At 39.8% G+C, this 24,970-nt stretch overlaps 1 protein-coding gene across 4 annotated transcripts in view; it reads right to left on the reverse strand.

Moving 5' to 3' along the window:
* LOC136874486 (melanization protease 1) overlaps positions 1–24,763 on the reverse strand; it is a 186,204-nt gene extending 161,441 nt beyond the window's left edge. The window contains exon 1 of one of the 4 annotated variants that reach the window (XM_067148116.2): positions 24,374–24,763. In XM_067148116.2, coding sequence (XP_067004217.2) covers positions 24,374–24,716 — 343 coding nt within the window. In that variant the 5' untranslated portion in view covers positions 24,717–24,763. The remainder of the gene's footprint in view (positions 1–24,373) is intronic. The other 3 variants (XM_067148114.2, XM_067148115.2, XM_067148113.2) reach the window with 3 other exon arrangements.
* Positions 24,764–24,970: the final 207 nt, after the last annotated feature.

The following is a 24,970-nucleotide window of genomic DNA, read 5'->3' on the forward strand; positions in this document are numbered from 1 at the left end:
TATCTGAGCATTATTTACACGACAACCACAATATAAACCCGTTCCCATAGCAACCTGAAATAAGGAAAAGTGGGTATTGTTTCTAGAAATCATTAGCTTGGCATTCGTTGTTAACCTTGAAACAAGTCGCACCGAGGGCAACGAGTTTCTCCACGCGAACTAGAGTCGACCAGAGACATGGCAAATGTATGTGCTCTTCCTTAGGAGCTGTATGTCAATTCATCAGCCCGAATGCTGGTTAGGGTCGCGCAGCTGTGAGCCTGCATTCGGGAGATAATGGGCGCGAACCTTACTCTCAGCAACCCTGAAGATGGTTTTCCATGGTTTCCCATTTCACACCAGGCAAATGCTGGGGCTGTACTTCAATTAAAGCCACGGCTGCTTCATTCCCACTCCTAGCTCTTTCCTATCCCATCATCACTATAAGACCTATCTGTGTCGGTGCGACGTAATGCAAATTGTAAATTGTTAAAATAAAAAGTTTCTCGGGTAAGGGTGGTACGGTTTTAGTAAATTTTCTCCAGGGACTCTTGGTACTAGTCACCTTATAACTAGGATAGTTAGGGAACACCAATGGTACAACAGAACCTTTTTTAGTCTTCTACTTTTACTTACAAATGAATAATCATCTTCTTTTAAATGAAGGCTACAGACAATAAACGAAGTAGAATTACTGTTTGGGACAAAATCATCGCGAGAAATCGCTTGGTCTTCAGGAAATTCGTGTTCATTTGCTCTTTTTACTCCTTGGAGAACATAAAGATAGACAACAATATGACATTTTCGAATATTTGTGAACTCAGTTGAAGAAAACCAAATCACTACACTACACAATTTATTACAAGTTGCTTTACGTCGCACCGACACAGATAGGTATTATGGCGACAATGGGACAGGAAAGGGCTAGGAGTCAGAGGAATCTTTTTTTTAAGTTGCTTTACGTCGCATTGGGATTCGAACCCACTATCTCCCGGATGCAAGCTCACAGCCGCGCGCCTCTAACCGAACGGCCAACTCGCCCGGTGTAAGCAAACAGATCATCTCCAAACATATGATACAGTAAAAGTCCGATAGTCCGGCACGTTCGGGACCGGGCCGGTGCCGGATTACCGAAAATGCTGGACTATCTGGCGGTACCTCTTACTACGATATAGGTTAAGGCGTACAGCGAAAACAGCTGTAACACGGCGTTTTGCAGTAAAATGTTGATCAGCAGAATCATTAGTTTAATAACACACTCCTCTTTTCAAACGTGTTGTTTCTTATTGTCATTCCATAATAATGCCGGAGTTCATCGATATTTTTATCTGTAAGTCTTCTTTTACCATTTAGAGTCTTTCCATCTACAACTTCTCTTTTCCTTCTGTCCTCTTTAATTTTTAAAGGCATTTTCCCATCCGTTTTTGAACGTGGCCTATACATTCAATTTTTACATCTGTTTTTTCTTTATCATATGGTTGGATTTCCAGTACTTAGTGTAGCACACAGCCTTCTAGACTAAATATTTTCCGATATAGAGATATTTAAGTAAGTCAATGCATAACAACTGGACAGTATCAGATACATTTGCACTATTAACTTTGAAATAACAAAAAATACACTTCCAATGGTTTCGACAAATAATGCATCAAATTGTTCACGAGAGATCATTATTAAGAGATAATAACTTTTAAAAAATCCTGGAATGGTGCCGGACCATCGGGCGTTCCGGACTGTTGGATGCCGGACTAATGGCATTCTACTGTACTTTGCATACTGAAAGAACACGAAGATGTCACAGGAATGAATATATATATATTTAAATGGTGCGATAACAAACCACTGTGACACGCCAGAGTCAAATAATATTATCATCGTTAACTATTATTTAATATCTGAAATTTAGATAAATTGGAACTCTTGAATAGCACTGTAGGTAGGACGGCTTCTCACCAAGGCGGCCGAATCTCAGTCAATTCATGGGTCATTTTTCAAATGAAAAACACTGTAGTCCTGACTCCGGATAAAGCTGGCCTAAACAGTCTTGTAATACTACACCCTTAGCTTTAAGATCTAGGACGGAGTATGTGGGGTTTGATATCAGTTTCGTTGTTACCAAACCAAACCAAACCCCATGACACTACAGCCCTTGAAGGGCCATGGCCGACCAAGCGACCGCTGCTCAGCCCGCAGGCCTGCAGATTACGAAGTGTCGTGTGGTCAGCACGACGAATCCTCTCGACCGTTATTCTTGGCTTTCTAGACTGGGGCCGCCATCTCACCGTCAGATAGCTCCTCAATTCTGATCACGTAGGCTGAGTGGACCTCGAACCAGCCCTCAGGTCCAGGTAAAAATCCCTGACCTGGCCGGGAATCGAACCCGGGGCCTCCGGGTAAGAGGTAGGCACGCTACCCCTACACCACGGGGCCGGCTTCGTTGTTACCGCCTACAATAATATTAGGTTTATTTCATTATTCGCTCTAATAGGCCAACAACAAAGCAAGGAGTCCATTCGCTGGAGTATCACTTTATTATCTGATAGTTTTAGGCTACGTACGGTATTGAAGTACCGGTACCGTTAAACTTTGGACACTTTTGGAATTAAACTCTCAATAAATCTTACAGCTTGAAAGATAAAACAAAGTTATTGGAACCCGACTCTTAATAAGAGATTGCATTAAATATATATAATGTTTAACTCTGGTTAGACTTCATTTTATGCCTGAAAAGTTAAAAAATAAGGGTATCCAAAGTTAGACCTTTGAGTTAACTTTGGACATGCCTTTGTTTTACACTGTTGACCATAGTTGTGCATGCTAAGTCAAATAATAACCAACCCACGTCTAATAATAACTATCACTTCACATTCTCACATATATTTTATCATATTCCTTGCTCTACATGAGCTCACAACCTACATTTGTGTTTAAACTACTTGTGGGTGTTAACAAAAATTATGATTTCAGCCATCCACCGAATGGGATTTATAAAATCTAAAACGAGATCTGTCTTTCGCACGACAATTTGGTGGGGGGCAGATATAATATACAAAATATCCTCAACCAAAATTTCACATGTGCCTCTTGTCATTTTTAACGAAAGTGTCCTTTGTTGCTGATATTGGTTTGGGGCCTGTAACCTCCAATTCTTGGGTATATATCATTTTATTAACAACATATGCATGTCTATATACCTTCTTCTTTCTGGGAAAGACAGGTATGAAAAACGTTCCCTCTTTTATAGCTTCCCTACACTGCACAGCTGTGAGACTTCCAAATTGCTGTTCTTATGTCCAAAGTTACTCCGTTTGACGGCATAAGTTTATAGTTTACCGAGTTTGCAACTTACTATAATTATGGGGAAACCCAATTGTTAAAATATGATTCTTACAAGACGTGGTTATCTTAGGTAGATTATGACGATAGTAATAATGCTACTCTAAATGACATTAAGCGAAAGACTCTACTCTTGACTGACATTTACTGTAAGGGAAGATATTGAAGAAAATGTAGCTACTCTTGACCTATTTGAAGTGTAAAATTGAGACTTTATACACATTTATAATTAGTTGTTAATATCTGCATATCTTTTCAGGAAATATGAAACTCACGTTTCTGATTTTTTAAATGTTACATTTGATTATTTTCAGGTTCTATTTCCTCAAAAGCACTCTTAGGTAGGACCCTACGAATTGTTTTTGTATCTTCTAGGGCTATTATAAACAACCCTTAAGATGTTCATTTAATGTATACTATTTTAAGTATATCATTCCCTATTTTAACACATCATTTTATAAAATACAGTAATCTAGGATTTACAGTCCATACCGTATCACTTACCGAAATTCTTCCGAAATAAAATGTGTAACAATATTTATCTACCTGTAAAGTCGTGTCAATTGGCTTCTCACTAAGACGGCCACAGTTTGAATCTCGGTCAATGAATGTGGGAAATTTCAAATGAAACACGTTGTAACATATATGCTATGCATATGTTGGCGGATAGCAATCAAGAAAAAACCCATTTAAAGTTGAGCAATGTAAGATTACAACGTGCCTTTCCCATCATCACAGATCTTCAAGCAGTTGCCCTCCCAACACACGACACAAGCACAGTCATTTCGTATAGCAGTTCATACCTGACCACCGAACAACCACATACCATCGATTATTTACTATCACCGCCTCGGGATGGTGAAATGCTCTTCCCAAAGACATCAACAGAACGGGGAGGCAGGCCTCTTAGACGACGACGCCATCTCTCAGGCCGGGAGATTTGTTACGGTGCAGGAGAGGCTCAGAGAAGGTGAGGGGGTTGGCGGCCGTGGCCCATATTAGGAACTGTCCCAGCATTCATCTTAGTGCAGGAGAATGGAAAACCACGGGAAACTATTCTCAGGACAGCCGACGGCTGAGGCCAGCCATGAGGTCCAGCCCTGTCCCGTCTCCCGAATGCAGAGGCGTAGAGCCACGGTAGAGCTGTGGCCACCCCTCCTCTGCTCGGTTGGCTGGTCAGAATGCAGAGCTGTTAGACCACGGACCATCCATGGTCATTTATTCACCGAGACCCACTCTGCATCTACCGGCAAAGACATCAAGGATGCTGCATCAAATAGTAGGCTATATTAAAAACCTCTTAACAGTAGTTCTCGTTAAGTGCTTCCAGCAAGGTACCTGTATGAGTGTAGCGCGTGATTGTATGTGAAAATGATGTTATGACATAATTGCACGAATTAAAATGGTAAAATCCTTTTATTTACAACCACCTACTCAATACAATACAATATACACTCATTGAATTACAAAATAATCATGAGGTGTCTTAAATAATGGGACATGTTTCGTTCAGCATAGCGAACATCATCAGCCGTTAATGTGCAAAGACTAGGTCAGGGCCCTGAGCTTAAAATGATCAAAATTGTGTCCTCATATTAAAATAATAACAATGTCGTAATAAAAAGTAATAATATAACATTAGACTTAGATTGTAGCAATGGGAGCGTGGAATGTTAGAAGTTTGAATCGTTGTGGTAGGTTAGAGAATCTGAAAAGGGAGATGGATAGGCTAAAGTTAGATGTAGTTGGCATAAGTGATGGCAGGAAGAACAAGATTTTTGGTCAGGCGACTACCGAATTATCAACACAAAATCAAACAGAGGAAATGCAGGAGTTGGTTTAATAATGAATAAGAAAATAGGGCAGCGGGTAAGCTACTACGACCAGCATAGTGAAAGAATTATTGTCGTCAAGATAGACACCAAACCAATGCCCACCACAATAGTGCAGGTCTATATGCCTACTAGTTCAGCGGATGATGAAGAAATCGAAAGAATATATGAGGAGATAGAAGATTTAATACAATATGTAAAAGGTGACGAGAATCTAATTGTGATGGGAGACTGGAATGCAGTGGTAGGCCAAGGAAGACAAGGTAGTACAGTAGGAGAATTTGGATTGGGACGAAGGAACGAAAGAGGAAGTCGTCTGGTTGAATTCTGCACTGATCATAATTTAGTCCTTGCCAATACTTGGTTCAAACACCACAAACGACGGCTGTATACGTGGACGAGACCTGGAGACACTGGAAGGTATCAAATAGACTTCATTATGATTAGGCAGAGATTCAGAAACCAGGTGTTGGATTGCAAAACTTTCCCAGGAGCAGACGTGGACTCTGACCACAACTTGTTGGTCATGAAATGCCATCTGAAGTTGAAGAAATTGAAGTAAGGAAAAAATGCCAAAAGATGGGATCTAGACAAGTTGAAAGAAAAGAATGTGAGGGATTGTTTCAAGGAACATGTTGCACAAGGACTAAATGAAAAGGCTGAAGGAAACACTATACAGGAAGAGTGGAGAGTCATGAAAAATGAAGTCAGTAGGGCTGCTGAAGAAATGTTAGGAAGGAAGAAAAGATCAACTAAGAATCAGTGGATAACTCAGGAGATACTAGACCTGATTGATGAACGACGAAAATACAAGAATGCTAGAAATGAAGAGGGCAGAAAAGAATACAGGCGATTGAAGAATCAAGTGGATAGAAAGTGCAAGGCAGCTAAGGAAGAATGGCTGAAGGAGAAATGCAAGGATGTCGAAGGCTGTATGGTCCTGGGAAAGGTAGATGCTGCATACAGGAAAATCAAGGAAACCTTTGGAGAAAGGAAATCTAGGTGTATGAATATTAAGAGCTCAGATGGAAAACCACTTCTAGGGAAAAAAGACAAAGCAGAAAGATGGCAGGAGCATATCCAACAGTTGTATCAAGGTAAAGATGTAGATAATTTGGTTCTGGAACATGAAGAGGCTGTTGATGTTGATGAAAAGAGAGACCCAATTTTGAGGTCAGAGTTTGACAGAGCTGTGAGTGACCTCAATAGGAACAAGGCACCTGGAATTGATGACATTCCCTCTGAATTACTGATTGCCTTAGGAGAAACCAGCATGGCAAGGTTATTTCATTTAGTCTGCAAGATGTATGAGACAGGAGAAGTCCCATCTGATTTTCAGCAGAATGTGGTTATACCTATTCCCAAGAAAGCCGGTGCTGACAGGTGTGAAAACTACCGCACCATTAGTTTAGTATCTCATGCCTGCAAAATTTTAACACGTATTATTTACAGAAGAATGGGAAAACAAGTTGAAGCTGAGTTGGGAGAAGATCAATTTGGCTTCAGAAGAAATGTAGGAACACGTGAAGCTATCCTGACTTTACGTCTGATCTTAGAGGATCGAATCAAGAAGGACAAGCCCACGTACATGGCATTCGTAGATCTAGAAAAGGCATTTGATAATGTTGATTGGACCAAGCTATTTATGATTTTGAAGATGATAGGGATCAGATACCGAGAACGAAGAATTATCTACAATCTGTATAAAAATCAGTCTGCAGTGATAAGAATCGAGGGCTTTGAAAAAGAAGCAGCAATCCAGAAAGGAGTGAGGCAAGGCTGCAGTTTGTCCCCTCTCCTTTTCAATGTTTACATAGAACAGGCAGTAAAGGAAATCAAAGAGAAATTTGGAAAGGGAATCACAGTCCAAGGAGAGGAAATCAAAACCTTGAGATTTGCCGATGATATTGTTATTTTATCTGAGACTGCAGAAGATCTCGAGAAGTTGCTGAATGGTATGGACGAAGTCTTGGGTAAGGAGTACAAGATGAAAATAAATAAGTCCAAAACAAAAGTAATGCAGTGCAGTCGAACGAAGGCAGGTGATGCAGGAAATATTAGATTAGGAAATGAAGTCTTAAAGGAAGTAGATGAATATTGTTACTTGGGTAGTAAAATAACTAATGATGGCAGAAGTAAGGAGGACATAAAGTGCAGACTAGCACAAGGAAGAAAGAGCTTTCTTAAGAAAAGAAATTTGCTCACTTCAAACATTGATATCGGAATTAGAAAGATGTTTTTGAAGACTTTCGTGTGGAGCGTGGCATTGTATGGAAGTGAAACATGGACGATAACTGGCTCAGAAAGAAAGAGAATAGAAGCTTTTGAAATGTGGTGTTACAGAAGAATGCTGAAGGTGAGATGGATAGATCGAATCACGAATGAAGAGATACTGAATCGAATTGGTGAGAGGAGATCGATTTGGCTAAATTTGATGAGAAGAAGAGATAGAATGATAGGACACATCTTAAGACACCCAGGACTTGTTCAGTTGGTTTTTGAAGGAAGTGTAGGGGGTAAGAACGGTAGGGGTAGACCAAGATATGAATATGACAAGCAGATTAGAGCAGATGTAGGATGCAATAGTTACGTAGAAATGAAAACGTTAGCACAGGATAGGGTGGCATGGAGAGCTGCATCAAACCAGTCTATGGACTGATGACTCAAACAACAACAACAACAATGTACAGATTAACAGCAAGAATTTGTCGTGGAATACATTGAACGATGGCAGTCTGTGAAGTTCAAAACAATCATGGGTTGTTAAAGTAAAAAGATATTGTGGACATTAAAATATACGTCAATGCGTGAAGCGTGGATTAATTATTGAGGATAGAGTTCCTTCAGTTATGCAAAAACAAGAGTTGAAATAGAGTTCATTGAATAGTAAGACTGGTTCAATTTGGTAAGAGTCGGCGGATACGATCCCGCATCAGTTCGGTGGTATTTGAAGGTGCTCAAATACGTCAGCCTAGTGTCGGTAGATTTACTGGTACGTTATGGAACTCCTGCGGGACGAATTTCCGGCACATTGGCGTCTCCGAAAACCGTAAATGTAGTTGGTTGGAAGTAAAACCAAAAGCCTTATTATTATAACTTCAGTTGTTTAAAATTAAGAGAAAGATGATTACATTATTCTATATTATAAAACAAAAATTTCTCCCTTATCTTGCATTGCATCAGTGTTATTCTTTGTAAAATAATCTGTCAGACTGCACTACGTTTGAATTTAGTCTATCTCAATGTATGCACAGAACCCTTTCCCCTTGATGGTTGGCTACAAATTATTTGCTAAACTTGTTAAGTACACATCATCATCATCATAGGCATTTATTCGTCAACGAATATGTAGTATATAAATACAATGTCATTTGGACATATTAACTGTGTCGTCTCAGATGGCTGAACAGTCCGATTCTGGATGCACAGATTTTATTGCAGTGACAGCACACACTAGTGGTTGTAGCAGATTTTTGTGCAAGAATGCCATCCCTCGCATTCGCTCGTTCCTTCCTGCGGTTGTTATCTCACTGGAAGAGATCATATGTAGTGGAGCTCCGCGATCTTAACATCTTTTCTCGCGTTCTGTGTAGTGTTAGTGGGTATCAGAGAGTATTTGAGCATTTAATTGGTGCGGTGGTTGTGTGAACGTGTTATCTTAAGATTCTAGAGCTTGTTTTAATTGATTTGAAGGCATAATTTTATTTTATTGCCCTAAGTGCCTCGATGCTGGATTTTGCTACAATTGCTCCATAGATAAATTACTAAGAGTGTATTTTGGTTGCTAACCTTGCCCTAACAACCACCCACTCGCTAAATTTTCTTGGTCTCCATAGATACTACCAATTAGATATATAACTCCACTCTTCCATTGAGGCGTTTCTAAGGCAACAGATCTTTGCCTACTGGTGGGAGCCATCTTGGTGGTCTGCGATAATACAATAATGAGAGTAAGATGAGTTGTTGCAGTCAATCTAGCAACAATAATATAAGAACTCGGCAAGTTTGAGTTCTGTAGCTTCTCTTACTCCAACTCCAAGCACGTAACCTACAAGAGGAGCCATTGTTAAACTGAGCAACCCAGTGGAAGGTTGGGTATCCAACCCCAGCGGGAAACTGGGTCAGTGAACAGATCAGTGCGGGAGGATCACCACTCTATCATCCACTAAAGTGTGGTGATTACTATGGCATATATGGCATGCTGTACTGCTTGTAGCCATAGGAGCGCAATCAGAGATAGTCGGCAACTAGAAAGACGCTCCTGGAGGATACCATCTTAATCTCCAAATGTCGAATAAGGTACAACTCCAACTACACCTGATTATGTCCATGAGGTCTAACACCTCAGCAGTTTTTGGATATCCAGTCGTCGTAGACTCTATGCCACTGGGCCAGCGTCCCGAGACTGTTAAAGGCCTTGTGACTGTTGATATGCACCAGCATTCCCACGTAAAAAGATTCCACGCACAGGCGTCATTCGGAAAGCAACATCATCTGCTCAATATTAAAGTCCTGCGGCGATCGGCGAGTTGCGACGGGGGCAGGATAGTGTTAAGTACATAGTACATAACTGAGTCATCATACTTTCTCACATTCAGTTTTTGATTCCACTCCAGAATAATTATGTTACATTGCATTGTATTGTACTGTTGATGTTTTCTACTCCTAGGGGGACACCTGAGACTTTTAGTGGGATACGCGAGCAGCCTTCAGAGAAAAATGAAGATAAATTGAAATATGGAAACAAAGAAGAAAATTAAATATGTATAGGCTATATGGAGCCACGCTTCGCTTAAAGGTTTAACCTGGAGTAAGACACATCAGAAAACTGTGTCATGCCATGGAGGCACAACCATCCCATTGACATTTTGATGGTTCGCATGTCTGAATTCCAGAATTAAAATCGAAATTTTTTCATTCTTATTTATTAATTTTATATTGGGGCTAAAATCTAGCTGTTTGTGTTACTTTATTTTCATTGTATTATACTTGATACAGCCACAAACTCTTAAATTTCTTGTGATGTGTTATAAAAATGTATTTCATTTCACAAACTCGTCTTATTTACGATTTTTATTTAAAAGAATGGTTAATAATCAATAGAATATGCCTTAATGATTAGCCAGGTACTCATATTTTTTTAAACCTATAATTTAGTGATATTTTCGTAAGGGGGGGGGGGTACAATGAACTTTCAGCCATAAGTGAGGGATTCAATCTCGTAATAGTCTGAGAACCTCTGATCTAATGTATTGAGCTCCATAATTTTACCGCACAAGGTATTATTTGAGAGCGTATTATATACAGGGTTATTCACCTAACATGTTACACGCAAATAACTTCTAAACCAATAGAGATATCAGCATTCTGTTTTCATATTCGTAAATGGTACGCAGGGTTTTGTAAAATAACGTGCTACTTAGTCTCATGGGGTGATTAACAACCGAGATATTGATACTAACTCCATATTTTTTTAATGGAAGGGCACTAATTTATAAGTTCATCTACGTACAAGTTCAAATATGTAAGTATTTTCAAAATCGAACAGTTAATTTTTGAATTATAAATAAAAACAACATGCGCGGTTTTGCATGCCGCATCAGACGACGTGAATTCGGGCAAGGACATATTGAGGCGCAAGCTGCTTCCTGGCCTTGATTCCAGCAACAGAACGGATACCAGGCATATACTGTAAACATAATTTGATGTACCGCAACATACCCTGGGTGTGCAACGTTATTGTATGACTGGCGAACACACAACGGGGAAGGGAGATTAAAGTTATATTGTTTTGTTTTGACATGTAAGAGGCTGCGCTCAGTTTAGCGTTTTTTCTGACGGATGGGAATGGGAAGGATTTGGAAAGAAAGTCGGCTGTGGCCTATCACAAAGGTACCTACCCGGTATTTGTCTGGTGTTGAACATGGGACACCATGAAAATCAATGTCAGGTTGGGCGATGCAGGACTCGAACCTACGCTCTCCCGAATGCACGCTACTACAGTCGCGCTGGAGCTCTGCGGAGATTAATGCGTGTAAAATAAAACATAAATAATAGTGTTGCTGCCAACTCACTACGATCAGCTCTGAACATTTGCTTTTCTAGAAGGAGCTCTTCCGGTGTTTTGTGTTATGTTTATTTCTCAACCCATAGAGTGGTATGAACTGTACGCTAAAACCAGTGACAATTATAGCTTTCGTTATGTTGCTTTCAAGGCAAGTACTTATTTTATTCGTTTTAAACACATCAACCCTTTCTGTCCTGTCATGTGTTCGCCTCTCATACACACTTTGCAAACCCATCACATGTGTACGAGGTGCTTACATGCCTGGTACCCATTCTGTGGCTGAACTCACTCCCAGGAAACTGCTTGCGCCTCAATATATCCTTGCCCGACTTCACGTCGTCTGATGCGGCATGCAAAACAGCGCATGTTGTTCTTATTTATATCTCAAAAAGTAATTATCCGATTTTGAAAATACTTACATATTTGAACTTGTACGTAGATGAACTTTTAAATCAGCTGTATAAATTTGTGCCCTTCCATTTAAAAATATGGAGTTAGTATCAATATCTCGGTTGTTAATCATCCCATGAGACTAAGTAGCACGTTATTTTACAAGACCCTGCGTACCATTTACAAATATGAAAACAGAATGCTGATATCTTTAATGTTTTAGCAGTTATTTGCGTGTAACATGTTAGGTGAATAACCCTGTATACTAAATGTGGCTTCAAAGCCTATGAATCCAATCCTGAAATAATTAATCAATCAATCAATCAATCAATCAATCAATCAATCAATCAATCAATCAATCAGTCAATCAATCATTCAGTATTACTTTCCCTGCCATTAGAACAAGAGCTCACGAACCAATTATACGAACGAGATTGTCGAGACAACCAGTCTATAACTTCCAATTGCTCATGTTGCTCTTAAGGCAGGCATGTCAAGGGCACAAGCTGACTGTTAGCGTGCATGAGAAACAGCTGCTACGAGCGCTAGTGCAGGACGTTATCAGATAGCGCAAGCTTGGAGGGGAGTACATTACACATTATTTTCCTTTAGACTGGTCACGCCTCCCAGCCACATATGGATATATAGTCCATCAGAACAATTTTCGTTGTGTTCATTTTCGTATGCTTACACGCAAAGGAAAATGAACCTTAAGTGCATTATACCGTAAGAGTGCGTAAATGTCATGCGAACATAAAAGTACGCGCACATTTTAATGATACATGCACACCCTAGTACTGAATCGGTCGACCTCGGTTATCTTCGAGATTCGTATTGGCAACCCTTGAAACACAAACAATGAATCGCTTATGCATCGCTGTGCGACATCTGGCGTACACTTTACGTACTAGTACTGATGTTGTTTACACAGCAAAGCCAAACTATAGAATTCATGCTAGGCACAAGATTCGCATCGAGAAATGTTATATAATGTTAAATAATGTACGTGTGACACTTTTGTTGGCGTAAGATAATAAATGTTTAGAAAATTCATATTGATCGATCACATTATCGAATCAATTCAAATTACATTTCCATTCAGTTGGCAGTATAACCGGAACCAGGAGAGCCCCCTCCTTACTTCTCACCCCCGTACAAAGTAATATCGCTAAAAGGTGCGCGGACTATACATTCCTCGAGTGCGGTACGGTAAGGTTCATTTTCCTTCACACGTAAGCATAGGAACATAAACATGACGAATATTGTTGTGATGGACTAAATATACATAAGTGGCTGGGAGGCGTGACCAGTCTTAAGAACAGTAATGGATAGGAAGAGCATTGGGAGATATGACTTTACGCCCGAACAGCGACGATATATTATTTCTTAACCCTTTCAGACCTGAAAGAAAACTGGAGGTGTGAATTTTTGTTTGTACGTCAAGAACTGACTAAAATGCTCCTCAATACACATATTAATAGTTTATTTTACAAAATAAAAACTAACATCCGAAAAACAGGACCCACACAATTGTGCGTAACAAAATTCAAAACCTCGTTGTATCACGTACGATGGTGTAGCTTCAAAATTTACGTTCACTAACCAAAGTACACACTTCATTGAATATATTCCGGTATTCAGTAAAGCTTCTAGATTAATATAAACGCAGTAAATAAATACTTACTTTCGGCACTACTGCTTCCTGCCATCTCGCCGATCAACTGTGCTTTTTAAACTCTTCTTCCTTCGCCCTGGCGGTCAAGCGCATATTAAAATCAATTGAAATACACGCCACGTGTCCTGCACAATCACTGCAGTCCGGTGTAGCGCCGAAAAAACATCAAATACGGTCAGGGATAACTAAAATACGAACCCGCACAATTGTGCGTACTCGGTCTGAAAGAACGTACACAATTAAATGTGTTCAACACGGTGTTTGTATAAAATGCACGAAACAACATGCTTTGTACACCATGTACCAGGAAAATAAATAATTACTTTAAAGGTTGTCATGAGTAATAAAGTACAAAATTAAAGGCATTTCTTTTTTTTTTTTTTTTTTTTAGGGGCTTAACATGCTCAACTTTCCTATGAACAATTATCACGCAGATAATACCGAATACTATATCGCTACTATACCGGTTCTGCAGCAAAACACCTCGCTTTTATAAACTTAAACAAAAGAAAATGGGTTTGATAAAAGTACCATCTCTTCAAGCAATTATGTTGATACACAAGTACACCAACACACACTAACAAATGACTGTGTAAATCCTTATGCCACAACTTATATGGCAGTATGTCTCAACCATCACTTGTAGACCAAAATTATAACTGGAGCCTATCACCGCTAGGTGCGTCCGATTCGTTGGCTGAATGTTCAGCGTACTGGCCTTAGGTTCAGAGGGTCCCGGGTTCAATTCCCGGCCGGGTCGGGGATTTGAACCTTAATTGGTTAATTCCAATGGTCCGGGGGCTGGGTGTTTGTGCTGTCCCCAACATCCCTGCAACTCACACACCACATATAACACTATCCTCCGCCACAATGACACGCAGTTACCTACACATGGCAGATGCCGCCCACCCTCATCGGAGGATCTGCCTTACAAGGGCTGCGCTCGGCTAAAAATAGCCATACGAAATTTAAAAAACCGTTAGGTTTGCACAGCTCTGACTCGACAACGTGGAGAAGTACAAGCCGGCTAAGGGGAACCGACTTTCGTCCTACTGTCGGATTTTTTAATATAGACACTAGAGTTTAGGCTTTAATTACAAACGAAGCAATAGGCCTATTGCAATGCGAGTCATACCAATATTTTCCTTGTTTAATACTGCATTAGCTTATATAAGACAGATTGTTTTCGACGTTCATCCTGGGCTGAGAAAGAGTTGCTTTAGAAAAATGATAAGAACTTTTTTCGGGGTGGTTGAATAAAATTGTAACTTGAGTATTACATCACAAATACATGTGGTTATAACATATAAAAATGTCATTACCATCAGACTAGTAGTTTTCCTTGTATATATTCCTAAGTAAGCGCTTCCTAGAGAAGAAGCCAAAAATGCGGGTAATATTTATTACAACCACAAATAAAAAATATTTAATGAACGTCGAAAACAATCTGTCTTATATAAGCTAATGTAGAATTAAACAAGGAAAATATTGGTATAACTCGCATTGCAATAGGCCTACTAGTTCGTTTGTAATTAAAGCCTAAACTCGGGTGTCCATATTAAAAAATCCGATAGTAGTGCGCAGGCATTTCTAGCAAGGGTTTACGGCGGGCAGGATTTGATACCCGTGTACTCTCCTACGTACTAATCTCACGACAAGCGCACTGAGCGCTGACATCAAGAAGAAATCGGAGTGGGAGAGCAGGGACCGAAGAGGCGGAAACAGTTGTGCTCAAGGGCTTTACACTCTCTCTCGCTCTCTCTCTCTCTCTCTCTCTCTCTCTCTCTCTGTGTGTGTGTGTGTGTGTGTGTGTGTGTGTGTGCGCGCGTGCCAATTCACAGAACACAGAACCTGTTTATATCAGAGGCCATTCATGGAAAATCCCGAGAGGTCGGTCTATGCATTTATCATTTATCATTGTAAAAATATCGACTATCACAAAGCAATTAATAATAGGCGCATAACTAATTAAAATAAGAACAGAATAGGATTGTATGGTTCCTTGTTGAAACCTCTTTACAAGTAAACGAGAGAGCTGGAAGGCTAGTTAGTCACACAGGCCGGGCTGAGTGGCTCAGACGGTTGAGGCGCTGGCCTTCTGACCCCAACTTGGCAGGTTCGATCCTGGCTCAGTCCGGTGGTATTTGAAGGTGCTCAAATACGTCAGCCTCTTGTCAGTAGATTTACTGGCACGTAAAAGAACTCCTGCGGGACAAAATTCCGGCACCTCGGCGTCTCCGAAAACCGTAAAAGAGTAGTTAGTGGGACGTAAAACAAATAACATTATTATTATTATTATTATTATTATTATTATTATTATTATTATTATTATTAGTTAGTCACACTTTCTATAATTCCCCCTCCATGAGTGGGCGGTAGAATGCGTTCATGGTATCGCCTGCCCGTCGTAAGAGGCGATCTAAAGGGGGACCTAGATCTCTCAAATTGGGAATGTGAATTGGCGACCACGGTTCCCCTAGCTGAGCCTAATATTGCTTCCACCTGTGTCTGGCTCCTTGCTTTCATATTTTTCTATGCGACCTCCTTTGATAAACTCTTGTTCTCTTCCGACCTGGCGGTATTAGCTTTACAAGGTGTAGGGAGTCATTCATTTTCACGCCCTTCGTGGCCCTCCTCTTTCTGTTCCCGATACCCTCATTTTTGAAGTATCGGCCCTCTTCCATTTTTCCCCTCTGACTAGTGTTAATAGAGAATAGTTGTCCAGTTGTACTTCCTCTTAAAACAACGATCAACACTACTATCTGTAACAGTTAAGTTCTGTACTCTCTATCCTCTATCTCAGTGAACTTGATACTCAAAGTAAACAAAGAATGATCACGTGCGTATACTGAGTGGTATTGACTTTTGCGAAAACATTCGCTACCTCACGGAGTTGTTAGGCAATAGTTATTTAAGTCAGGAAGGCTGAAAGAAGCAGCTTCACGTGGGAGTTGAGATGTTTATCAGGACAGGCTGGAAATTCGGAATAAATACGTGGAACACTTCCTCCCTTATAACGTACAACAGTGTTGATTTTTTCATTTTTTTTTTTTCATTTAGACTATATAGTTTTATATACTCTCAGTTCAGATCCCACCATTCAAACAGTCGACGCCATCAATGAAAGAATCGATATCATTCGAGAATCGTCCGACTCGTTGGCTGAACGGTCAGCGTACTGGCCTTCGGTTCTGAGGGTCCCGGGTTCGATTCCGGGTCAGGACGGGGATTTTAACCTTAATTGGTTAATTCCAATGGCACGGGGGCTGGGTGTATGTGTTGTCTTCATCATAATTTCATCCTCATCACGACGCGCAGGTCGCCTACCGGAGTCAAATAGAAAGACCTGCACCTGGCGAGCCGAACCCGTCCTGGGATATCCCGGCACTAAAAGTCATACGACATTTCATTTCATTCGAGAATCACTCGAAACGTCTGTCGACTCGTCCAAGACCGACTCCAATCGGTCTTGACTCGTCCACATGACGCAGTGTAGCTATCTGGTACGTATCGACAGTAAGTAACTGTTTTACATGCATTGAGAAAGGCTTCTAATGCTATCTTTTAATGTTGGTCGAAACTGAGTGTTGTAAGTAGTAACAGTATCGTTATATTCTTCTTTCCATTGTATTCTGAAAAACAAAAACATGTGAAATTCCACTTAATATGAAGCAAAATATTAGAACATGCATAGGCCATAGGCACACAGGAAACCTCATGGAATTGGAGTATTGTTAGGAATAAATACATTACGATATAACATAAATGGGCATAAATGACTAGACCTTTTCGTACCTCACGGGGCTACGCTATTGTTAGGAACAAACTAGCTGATGTACCCGTGCTTCACTATGGAATTCTACATTGTATACAGTATTCTAGGTTAAGTATGGTTGCTTAGTTATTCTTCCTCTTAAAACAATAATCACCACCATCATCATCACCACTCTTATCGCAGTCACTACGGTAAAACTAAATAAGACATAACTGATCAGAAAGTGCATTCTTTACAACTTTTGTTATGTAGTAATTTTCTATAGGACCAACAATATAAAACCAAACCCCATGGCGCAACAGCCCCGAAGGGTCATGGCCTACCAAGCGACCGCTGCTCAGCCCGAAGGCCTGCAGATTATGAGGTGTCATGTGGTCAGCACGACGAATCCTCTCGGCCGTTATTCTTGGTTTTCTAGACCGGGAGATCAATAACATAGGTATTTAAAAATTAAATTTTAGGCACCTTCCCCTTCACTACCATATCATCCAGTGTGAATAAAATTCTTTATAGTCTAGACTGTAGTTCCTTATTCCCCGACTTTACATACCTATTTTCATTAAATTATGTTTGCCCATTTTCTCGTGGCTGGGCGTTGATATGGATTTAGCAACAAAAATACAAATTCATGAATATCTCTGTTATCACAGCCGGTACAGTAAAAAAATTTTTTTGCTAGTTGTTTTACGTCGCACAGACACAGATAGGTCTTACGGCGACGATGGGACAGGAAAGGGCTAGGAGTGGGAAGGAAGCGGCCGTGGCCTTAATTAAGGTACAGCCCCAGCATTTGCCTGGTGTGAAAATGGGAAACCACGGAAAACCATTTTCAGGGCTGCCGACAGTGGGGTTCGAACCTACTATCTCCCGAATACGGATACTGGCCGCACTTAAGCGACTGCAGCTATCGAGCTCGGTGGTACAGTAAAAAAAAGTATCAGACAAAAAATGATCGGAAATTTAATTCTATATAACTTTAGTTATGCAGAATTTATCGATACGACCACTAATAACATAAATATTTGAGAATTACATTTAAGGCCTTCCCCTAAACTACCATTTCACTCCGCGTGAATAAAATGATTTATAGCCTAGATTGTAGTGGCTCATTTATCGACTGTACATACCGATTTTCATTAAATTATTTTCAGCCGTTTTCTCGTGATGCGCGTACATACATACATGCATGCATACAGACAGACAGAATTTACGGAAAAGTAAAAAGTGCAGTTCCTTGTTACTGTGGACGTCAACGATGCAGAAATACCATTCTTTTTAAATTCTGAGCAATGTACAGACAGAACTCATATTTTGCATTTATAGATGTATTATAAGATAAACAAAATTGGATAACCAAACAATACTAATGATTAATTTAAAAAAGCTTTCAAAGTAAATCATTTAGCTCCGCGATTACCCGCTGTCTACGTTGGCTCATCTTACATAAACATGCACGTTCTTTAAAAAATATATAGGGCTAATCCATATTAAAAGCATGGACTGCATTATAATGTACAAAATTACCTTGTAAAAATAAATCTAAAAGTCCAGCCCCATGGTTAAATAGTTAGCGTCATGGCCTTTGACTGAAGGGAACCCGGATCGATTTCCACTCGAGTCTCGAATTTTAACCTTAAGTTGTTAATTCCTACGATTCGGGGACTGGGTGTGTGTGTCTTTGACGTTGGAATTGTGTTTATTTCATATGTACTGTAAGTTTAATTTATCAATGGATATTGAATTTTCACGACCGCATTGTAGGCCTAGTCGAAATCGACGTTCATCCTATAAAGTCGATTTCGAGTTAATTTTATCATGCTCAAAGACAATTAGTAGGAAGTTACATATGTATAAGGATTATAAAAATATAGGCTGGTTGAATGGCAAAATACCGAAAGCCAACATTAAAAAAAAACCTTACGAAAATTATTAATACATTATTGATTCCCGGAGAAATGTTCATTAATAATAATAATAATAATAATAATAATAATAATAATAATAATAATAATAATAATAATAATCTTCCTTCCAAGTATTGGGGCGTGTGTCCCGGTTTTTTCTTTTTGCAAGACTTGAAAGCAATCAAATGTCCTTCCGACAGGTTGCTAGCCCGAAGGAAATAATAATAATAATAATAATAATAATAATAATAATAATAATAATAATAATAATAATCTATATATAAAATAAGAGTATTGTCTGTACATTGCTCAGAATTTGAAAAGAATGGTATTTCTGTATCGGTCAAGTCCATAGTAACAAGGAAATGTAATTTTTACTTTTCCGTAATGTCTGTCTGTGTCTGTCTGTCTGTCTGTCCGTCTGTATGTATGTATGTATGTATGTATGTATGTATGTATGTATGTATGTATGTATGTATGTATGTATGTATGTACACGCATCACGAGAAAACGGTTGAAAAGAATTTAATGAAAATCGGTATGTGAAGTCAGGGGATGGGCCTCTACAAACTAGGCTATAAATAATTTTATTCATGCTGAGTGAAATGGTAGTTTAGGGGAAGGCCTAAAATTTTATTCTCAAATATTTATATTATTAGTGGTCCTATCGATAAATACTATATAACTAAAGTTATATAGAATTAAATTTCTGATAATTTATGTCATACATCGTTACCGTACCGGCTTTGATAATACAGATATTCATGAATTTGTATTGTTGTTGCTAAGTCCATATTCACGCCGAGCCACGAGAAAATGGGTTAACATAATTTAATGAAAGTCGGTATATAGCGTCGGGGAATAAGAAAATACAGTCTAAGTTGTAAACAATTTTATTCTCCCTGGATGAAATTGTGCTTTAGGAGAAGGCGGCTAAAATTTAATTTTTAAATACCTATATTATTGACCCTATCGAAACGTACTACATAACAAAAGTTATAGAGAATACAATTACCTACCATTTATGTTTTATTCAGTTCTACCGTAGCGACGATGATAAGACTGGTATTTCAGAGTCGGAAGAAAACTAAATGTGCAGGCCTACAATATTGAAAGCGCGTAACATTGATCAACAATAACATTACATTGACCATTGTGTTGTTTCTTATCTCTTATGCTGCAGCTCAATTCAGGTGGAATTACTGCTGCGTACCGAGTACAACAGCCTGACTGTATATTGGCAGGTAATAGCTGGGGAGTTACAAAACTTTCTTCTTTAGCATGCCATACCTCTGGTTCATACATTATCTGATACTGCTGGTACGTAACAAACTGGTTCATCATAGTGTAGTGATCTGAGATTTTCCGACTCATCGGGTACTCCTAGGAAACAGATTAGTAAAAGGCTATACTGTAGTTTTTGCCCTGAGAGTCTTCACTATTCGACACCCCTACCCGGCCGAAATAAGACGAAGTGTGTTCACTGATCACGGCTGTCTGGGCTGGTCATTCCAGCTCTGGAACTTTGGACTGTTAGATCGGCAGCGTAGTACTGTTCGTTAAAAGTGAGAAAATGTGTGGTTTTTCAATTGATCGAGTATTTCAAATGAAAGCATTGCTTTTAATCGCTATTCGATCCCTACTCTGACGCGCTGGTTTGAATGAGCAGTGTGCATACTTAAGGCAGCGGCTCACTTAGTATTAGTAGTAGTATGACCTGGTCTAGAATAACAATTTAGGCCTATTCCAATTGTAGCACCACAATTCACTAAATAACTCAAAATTCAACCATGAAAAGAGCCGTTTCTTAAGAAAAACTTCTTCCTCTTCACTTTAATTAAATTCTATATTATTTTATTCCAAATTAGCAGTGAAGAGGGGATTTGTCCTCAGGCTTGGAGGAAAAATTTACCTCCATGTCTGATAGATTTTTCCACCGCCTGTGTAGTCAACTGGGTACTCCTCGGGTACTCCTAGGAAACAGATTAGTAAAAGGGCATAGTTTTTGCCCTGGGAGTCTCCATTATTCGACACCCCCACCCGGCCGAAATAAGACGAAGTGTGTTCACTGATCACGGCTGTCTGGGCTGGTCATTCCAGCTCTGGAACTTTGGACTGTTAGATCGGCAGCGTAGTACGGTTCATTAAAAGTGAGAATATGTGTGGTTTTTCAATTGGTCGCGTATTTCATATGAAAACATTGCTTTTAATCGCGCCATTCCTACTGACGTCATTGTAATGACCTATGTTCATTTCAATTGGCAAACTACTAAGACGGTCTTTCTGAGGATGTAAAAAGGCAGGTGGAGAGTGAATGTCTGCCGTTATAATGAAAACTCCCCAACCTGATTGTGACTGATGGTAGGCAAGAGGGCCTACCATTACAATGAAAATTCCATAACCCAGTTTTCATATGAGAATAGATGTTTGGTAACTGACCCGTCGCGTTTCTAGGGCAACGTAAAGTGCTATGTAATTTAATACAATCTTGCTCACAACATGTACACTACCTAACGTAGAATTCTGTATTCAATGCAGAATTCCGTAGCGAAGCACGGGTACATCAGCTAGTAATAATAATAACATAATAATAAAACTCGTATCCTCATCCCTAGGTGGCGCAGCTCTTTTCAGGCTCACCCCCAATGGAAGTGAGCTGCATGTACCATTGTATCCACATACCAGCCCTATTGTCATTCTTACATTTCTGGCAGTACCGAGAATCGAACCCGAACCTCCGAGGACGGCAGCTAATAGTGCTAACCATTACAGTACGGAGATGGAAATAATAATAATAATAATAATAATAATAATAATAATAATAATAATAATAATAATAATAATAATAATAATAATAATAATAAGTACTCACCGAGTTTTTAAATCCTAAGTAATTCCATAGGCGTATGTGAACTTGACATTCAAAACAAAAATAACATAGCAAGTCATTTCTCACCCACACGTATCCCCATACCTAGACTAACAGCAGAAAATGACTTCTACATTTTAATGTGGTAAAAACGTGTGTTACTGTTGATACTCAAGAATCACCCACATGTCGCACAAGAAGATTCACTGTTGTAGCATTCCATGAATGCAATGAAAGTTGTTCGAAATTTTAAAATGTTTTTGTTAATTTACGGTATGTAGAATATTTTGCAGTACTCAAAACAGTAATTTAGAAGTGTCGGGATTCGATTTGCGTTCTATTGTCTTTGGCGCATGAATCAATTTTACATATCCATTATTAACAATGTGCTGGTCAGACACTTGCACTATATCACAATAATCCCATCAAGCTGAGCAACTCGTGGCTTAGCAACGAAATAAGTTCAGTAGCAATTTTTGTTTAACCGAGCGAGTTGACTGTGCGGTTAGGGGCTTGGAGCTGTGAGTTTATATCCGGAAGATAGTGGGTTCAAACCCTACTACCGGCAGCAATAAAGATGTTTTTCCGTGGTTTCCCATTTTCACACCAGACAAATGCTGGGGCTGTACCTTAATTAACGCCACGGCTGCTGTCTTCTGACTCCTAGGCCTTTCCTATCCCATCGTCGCAATAAGACCTATCTGTGTCGATGCGACGTAAAGCAAATTACAAACAAAAATGCTTAATCGGTGTTTTAAGATGACAGTCGAGAAAGTTAAATTTCTTAGCACGTAAAAGAACTCTCACGGTACAAATTCCGGGATCTGAGTGTCTCCGAAAACCGTCAAAATAATTAGTAGGACGTAAATCCACAGAACACCAATTGTAAATTTACAGTAATCAGATAGCTCGGATTTTTAGGTGGTAATAGGTTAGAATGCAAAGTAATTTGGTTTGTAGTAAGTGTCATGCAACCCGTTGTGCCACAATGTAGGAAGAGTGGAATATATTCAAAGAGTTCTGTAGGCTGTACCCCTAATATCTATGCAAACCTCATAACATAACCGTTGTACAGTGTAGGGTATACTTGTTACTGGCTTAAGTAAGTTTGCATTCTAACCTATCAGCACCTAATAATCCGGACTCTAGCCAATCACAATAGTATTATTCCTATGGTTCATTTGGTATTCTTTCCAGTTTTGAGTACGGTGTTAGGAAATGGAGGTGGGGAAGATCCGTTACCTATATATATTCACTTTTTTTTTTCCTAGTGGCTTTACGTCGCACTTACACAGATAGGCCTTATGGCGGCGATGGGATAGGAAAGGTCTAGGAGTTGGAAGGAAGCGGCCGTGGCCTTAATTAAGGTACAGCCCCGGCATTTACCTGGTGTTAAAACAAGCTTCAGGGCTGCCGACAGTGGGATTCGAACCGACTATCTCCCGGATGCAAGCTCACAGCCGCGCGCGCCTAACCGCATGGCCAACTCGCCCGGTGTTTTTCACATTTGATGCACGTGTTAAATAACTTTGGTATATATTATAAGCACCCAAACATAGGCTATACCTTTATTGCTTTAGAATTCCTGGCCTAATTAAAACATATAACATTATTCTCATGTTCTTTGCTATCATGGAATTTATAAGATTCCTGGTACCGGTAACGAGTTACTAAGGATCAGTAACCTTACAGGAAGTAATGAGATTTGAGTTCGTATTTATCATTTACATTAGCACTCCAAAACATCTCACACAAAGTTACGGAAATATTTTGCATTGAGCCGGGCTGAATAGCTGTTACGGTAGAAGTTCTGACCTTCTGAGCTCAAGTTGGCGGGTTCGAACCCGGCTCACTCCGTAGGTACTTTAAGGTGCTGAAATATGACAACCTTATGTTTACAGACACGTGAAAGCAACTCCTGCTGGCCAAAATTGTGGCACTTCAGCGCCTCTGAAAACCAATAAAAAATGTAAAATCAATAGCAAAGAAAGGACCATGAAGACCCATGAAGGAATGGAACGTAAAGGCTGCCACTACGCGCCCTTATTGGATTAGAGTGGTTAGGTCTATGCCCGATCGCCTTTGCTCCCTTCCTCACCCGCCCCCCCCCCCCCCCAGGAATTAACCAAGTACTCAATTTTGGGATAGACTGAGCGAATCTCGGGGCCGTGTGTCACTCCAGAAGTGGAAATTTTATTTCTTACATTTTTAGATTTCCTAACGGGGAATCGAACCCACGACTTTCCAAGTGAACCAAGCACGCCTTTACCGCCAGGGCTAGGCGGCCCCTACTTAAAACCAATAACATTGTTATTATTATTATTATTATTATTATTATTATTTGTTGTTGTTGTTGTTTTACGTTACTAATGATATGTGCGGAACACTTAAAAAGCCGCAAGTAACCCCCGGCTTTTGTCCGATAAAGTACATCATGATTGATAAATGAGAATTTCTTCTAGATGATTCCATTCGCTTCCAACCACTTTCAAAAACATACGAATGAACTCTGCCTCACAGAATAAGAACATAGTTATAATACTCACTCGACAAGCATAGTCCATCTGACTCACCACCACATGCTTGTAATCTCTGGGTAGAAGTTGCACAATCTTCATCCGACAAGTAATCTTCTCGTAGATCATTCGTGTTATCATCAATACTAAAATCGCCTCTAGTTCTAGGTTCCACAGGCACTATCCTATTTATTGTTAAGTTATAAATGTCTCCCACATGCACATCACTCGAGTCAATTACATTGAAGATTTGATGCGGAGTGTTCGTACAACACCCAGTTGTAGGAACATGTTGAAAAACACCGTCTGTTAGCCGTTCCGCGTCTTGTATTTTGAACTGTAATTGTTGTAGAACTTCTTCTTCCGTGGCCATGCCTCATCGTACTGCACCAGCGGAGAGCAAGCCGCGACTGAAAACGTGTTGTCCAGGAGCACCTTGTCAGCCATGAACTGGCCAACCCATCTTTTCCTCCTGTAACGTTACTACACTCACTTGTCAACCTTGAAGACCCAGTTACTAACACACATTGGCGATATGTTTCATTGTCTTCCGCTCGTCCGTCTCGCTGCGTAGGTTGCCCTTAGCTAGAATAGCTGCAAGCTATGGAATCATTTAGTTTTTACCCA

Source organism: Anabrus simplex, chromosome 5, assembly GCF_040414725.1.
Source record: "Anabrus simplex isolate iqAnaSimp1 chromosome 5, ASM4041472v1, whole genome shotgun sequence".
Classification (NCBI taxonomy): Eukaryota; Metazoa; Arthropoda; class Insecta; order Orthoptera; family Tettigoniidae; genus Anabrus; species Anabrus simplex.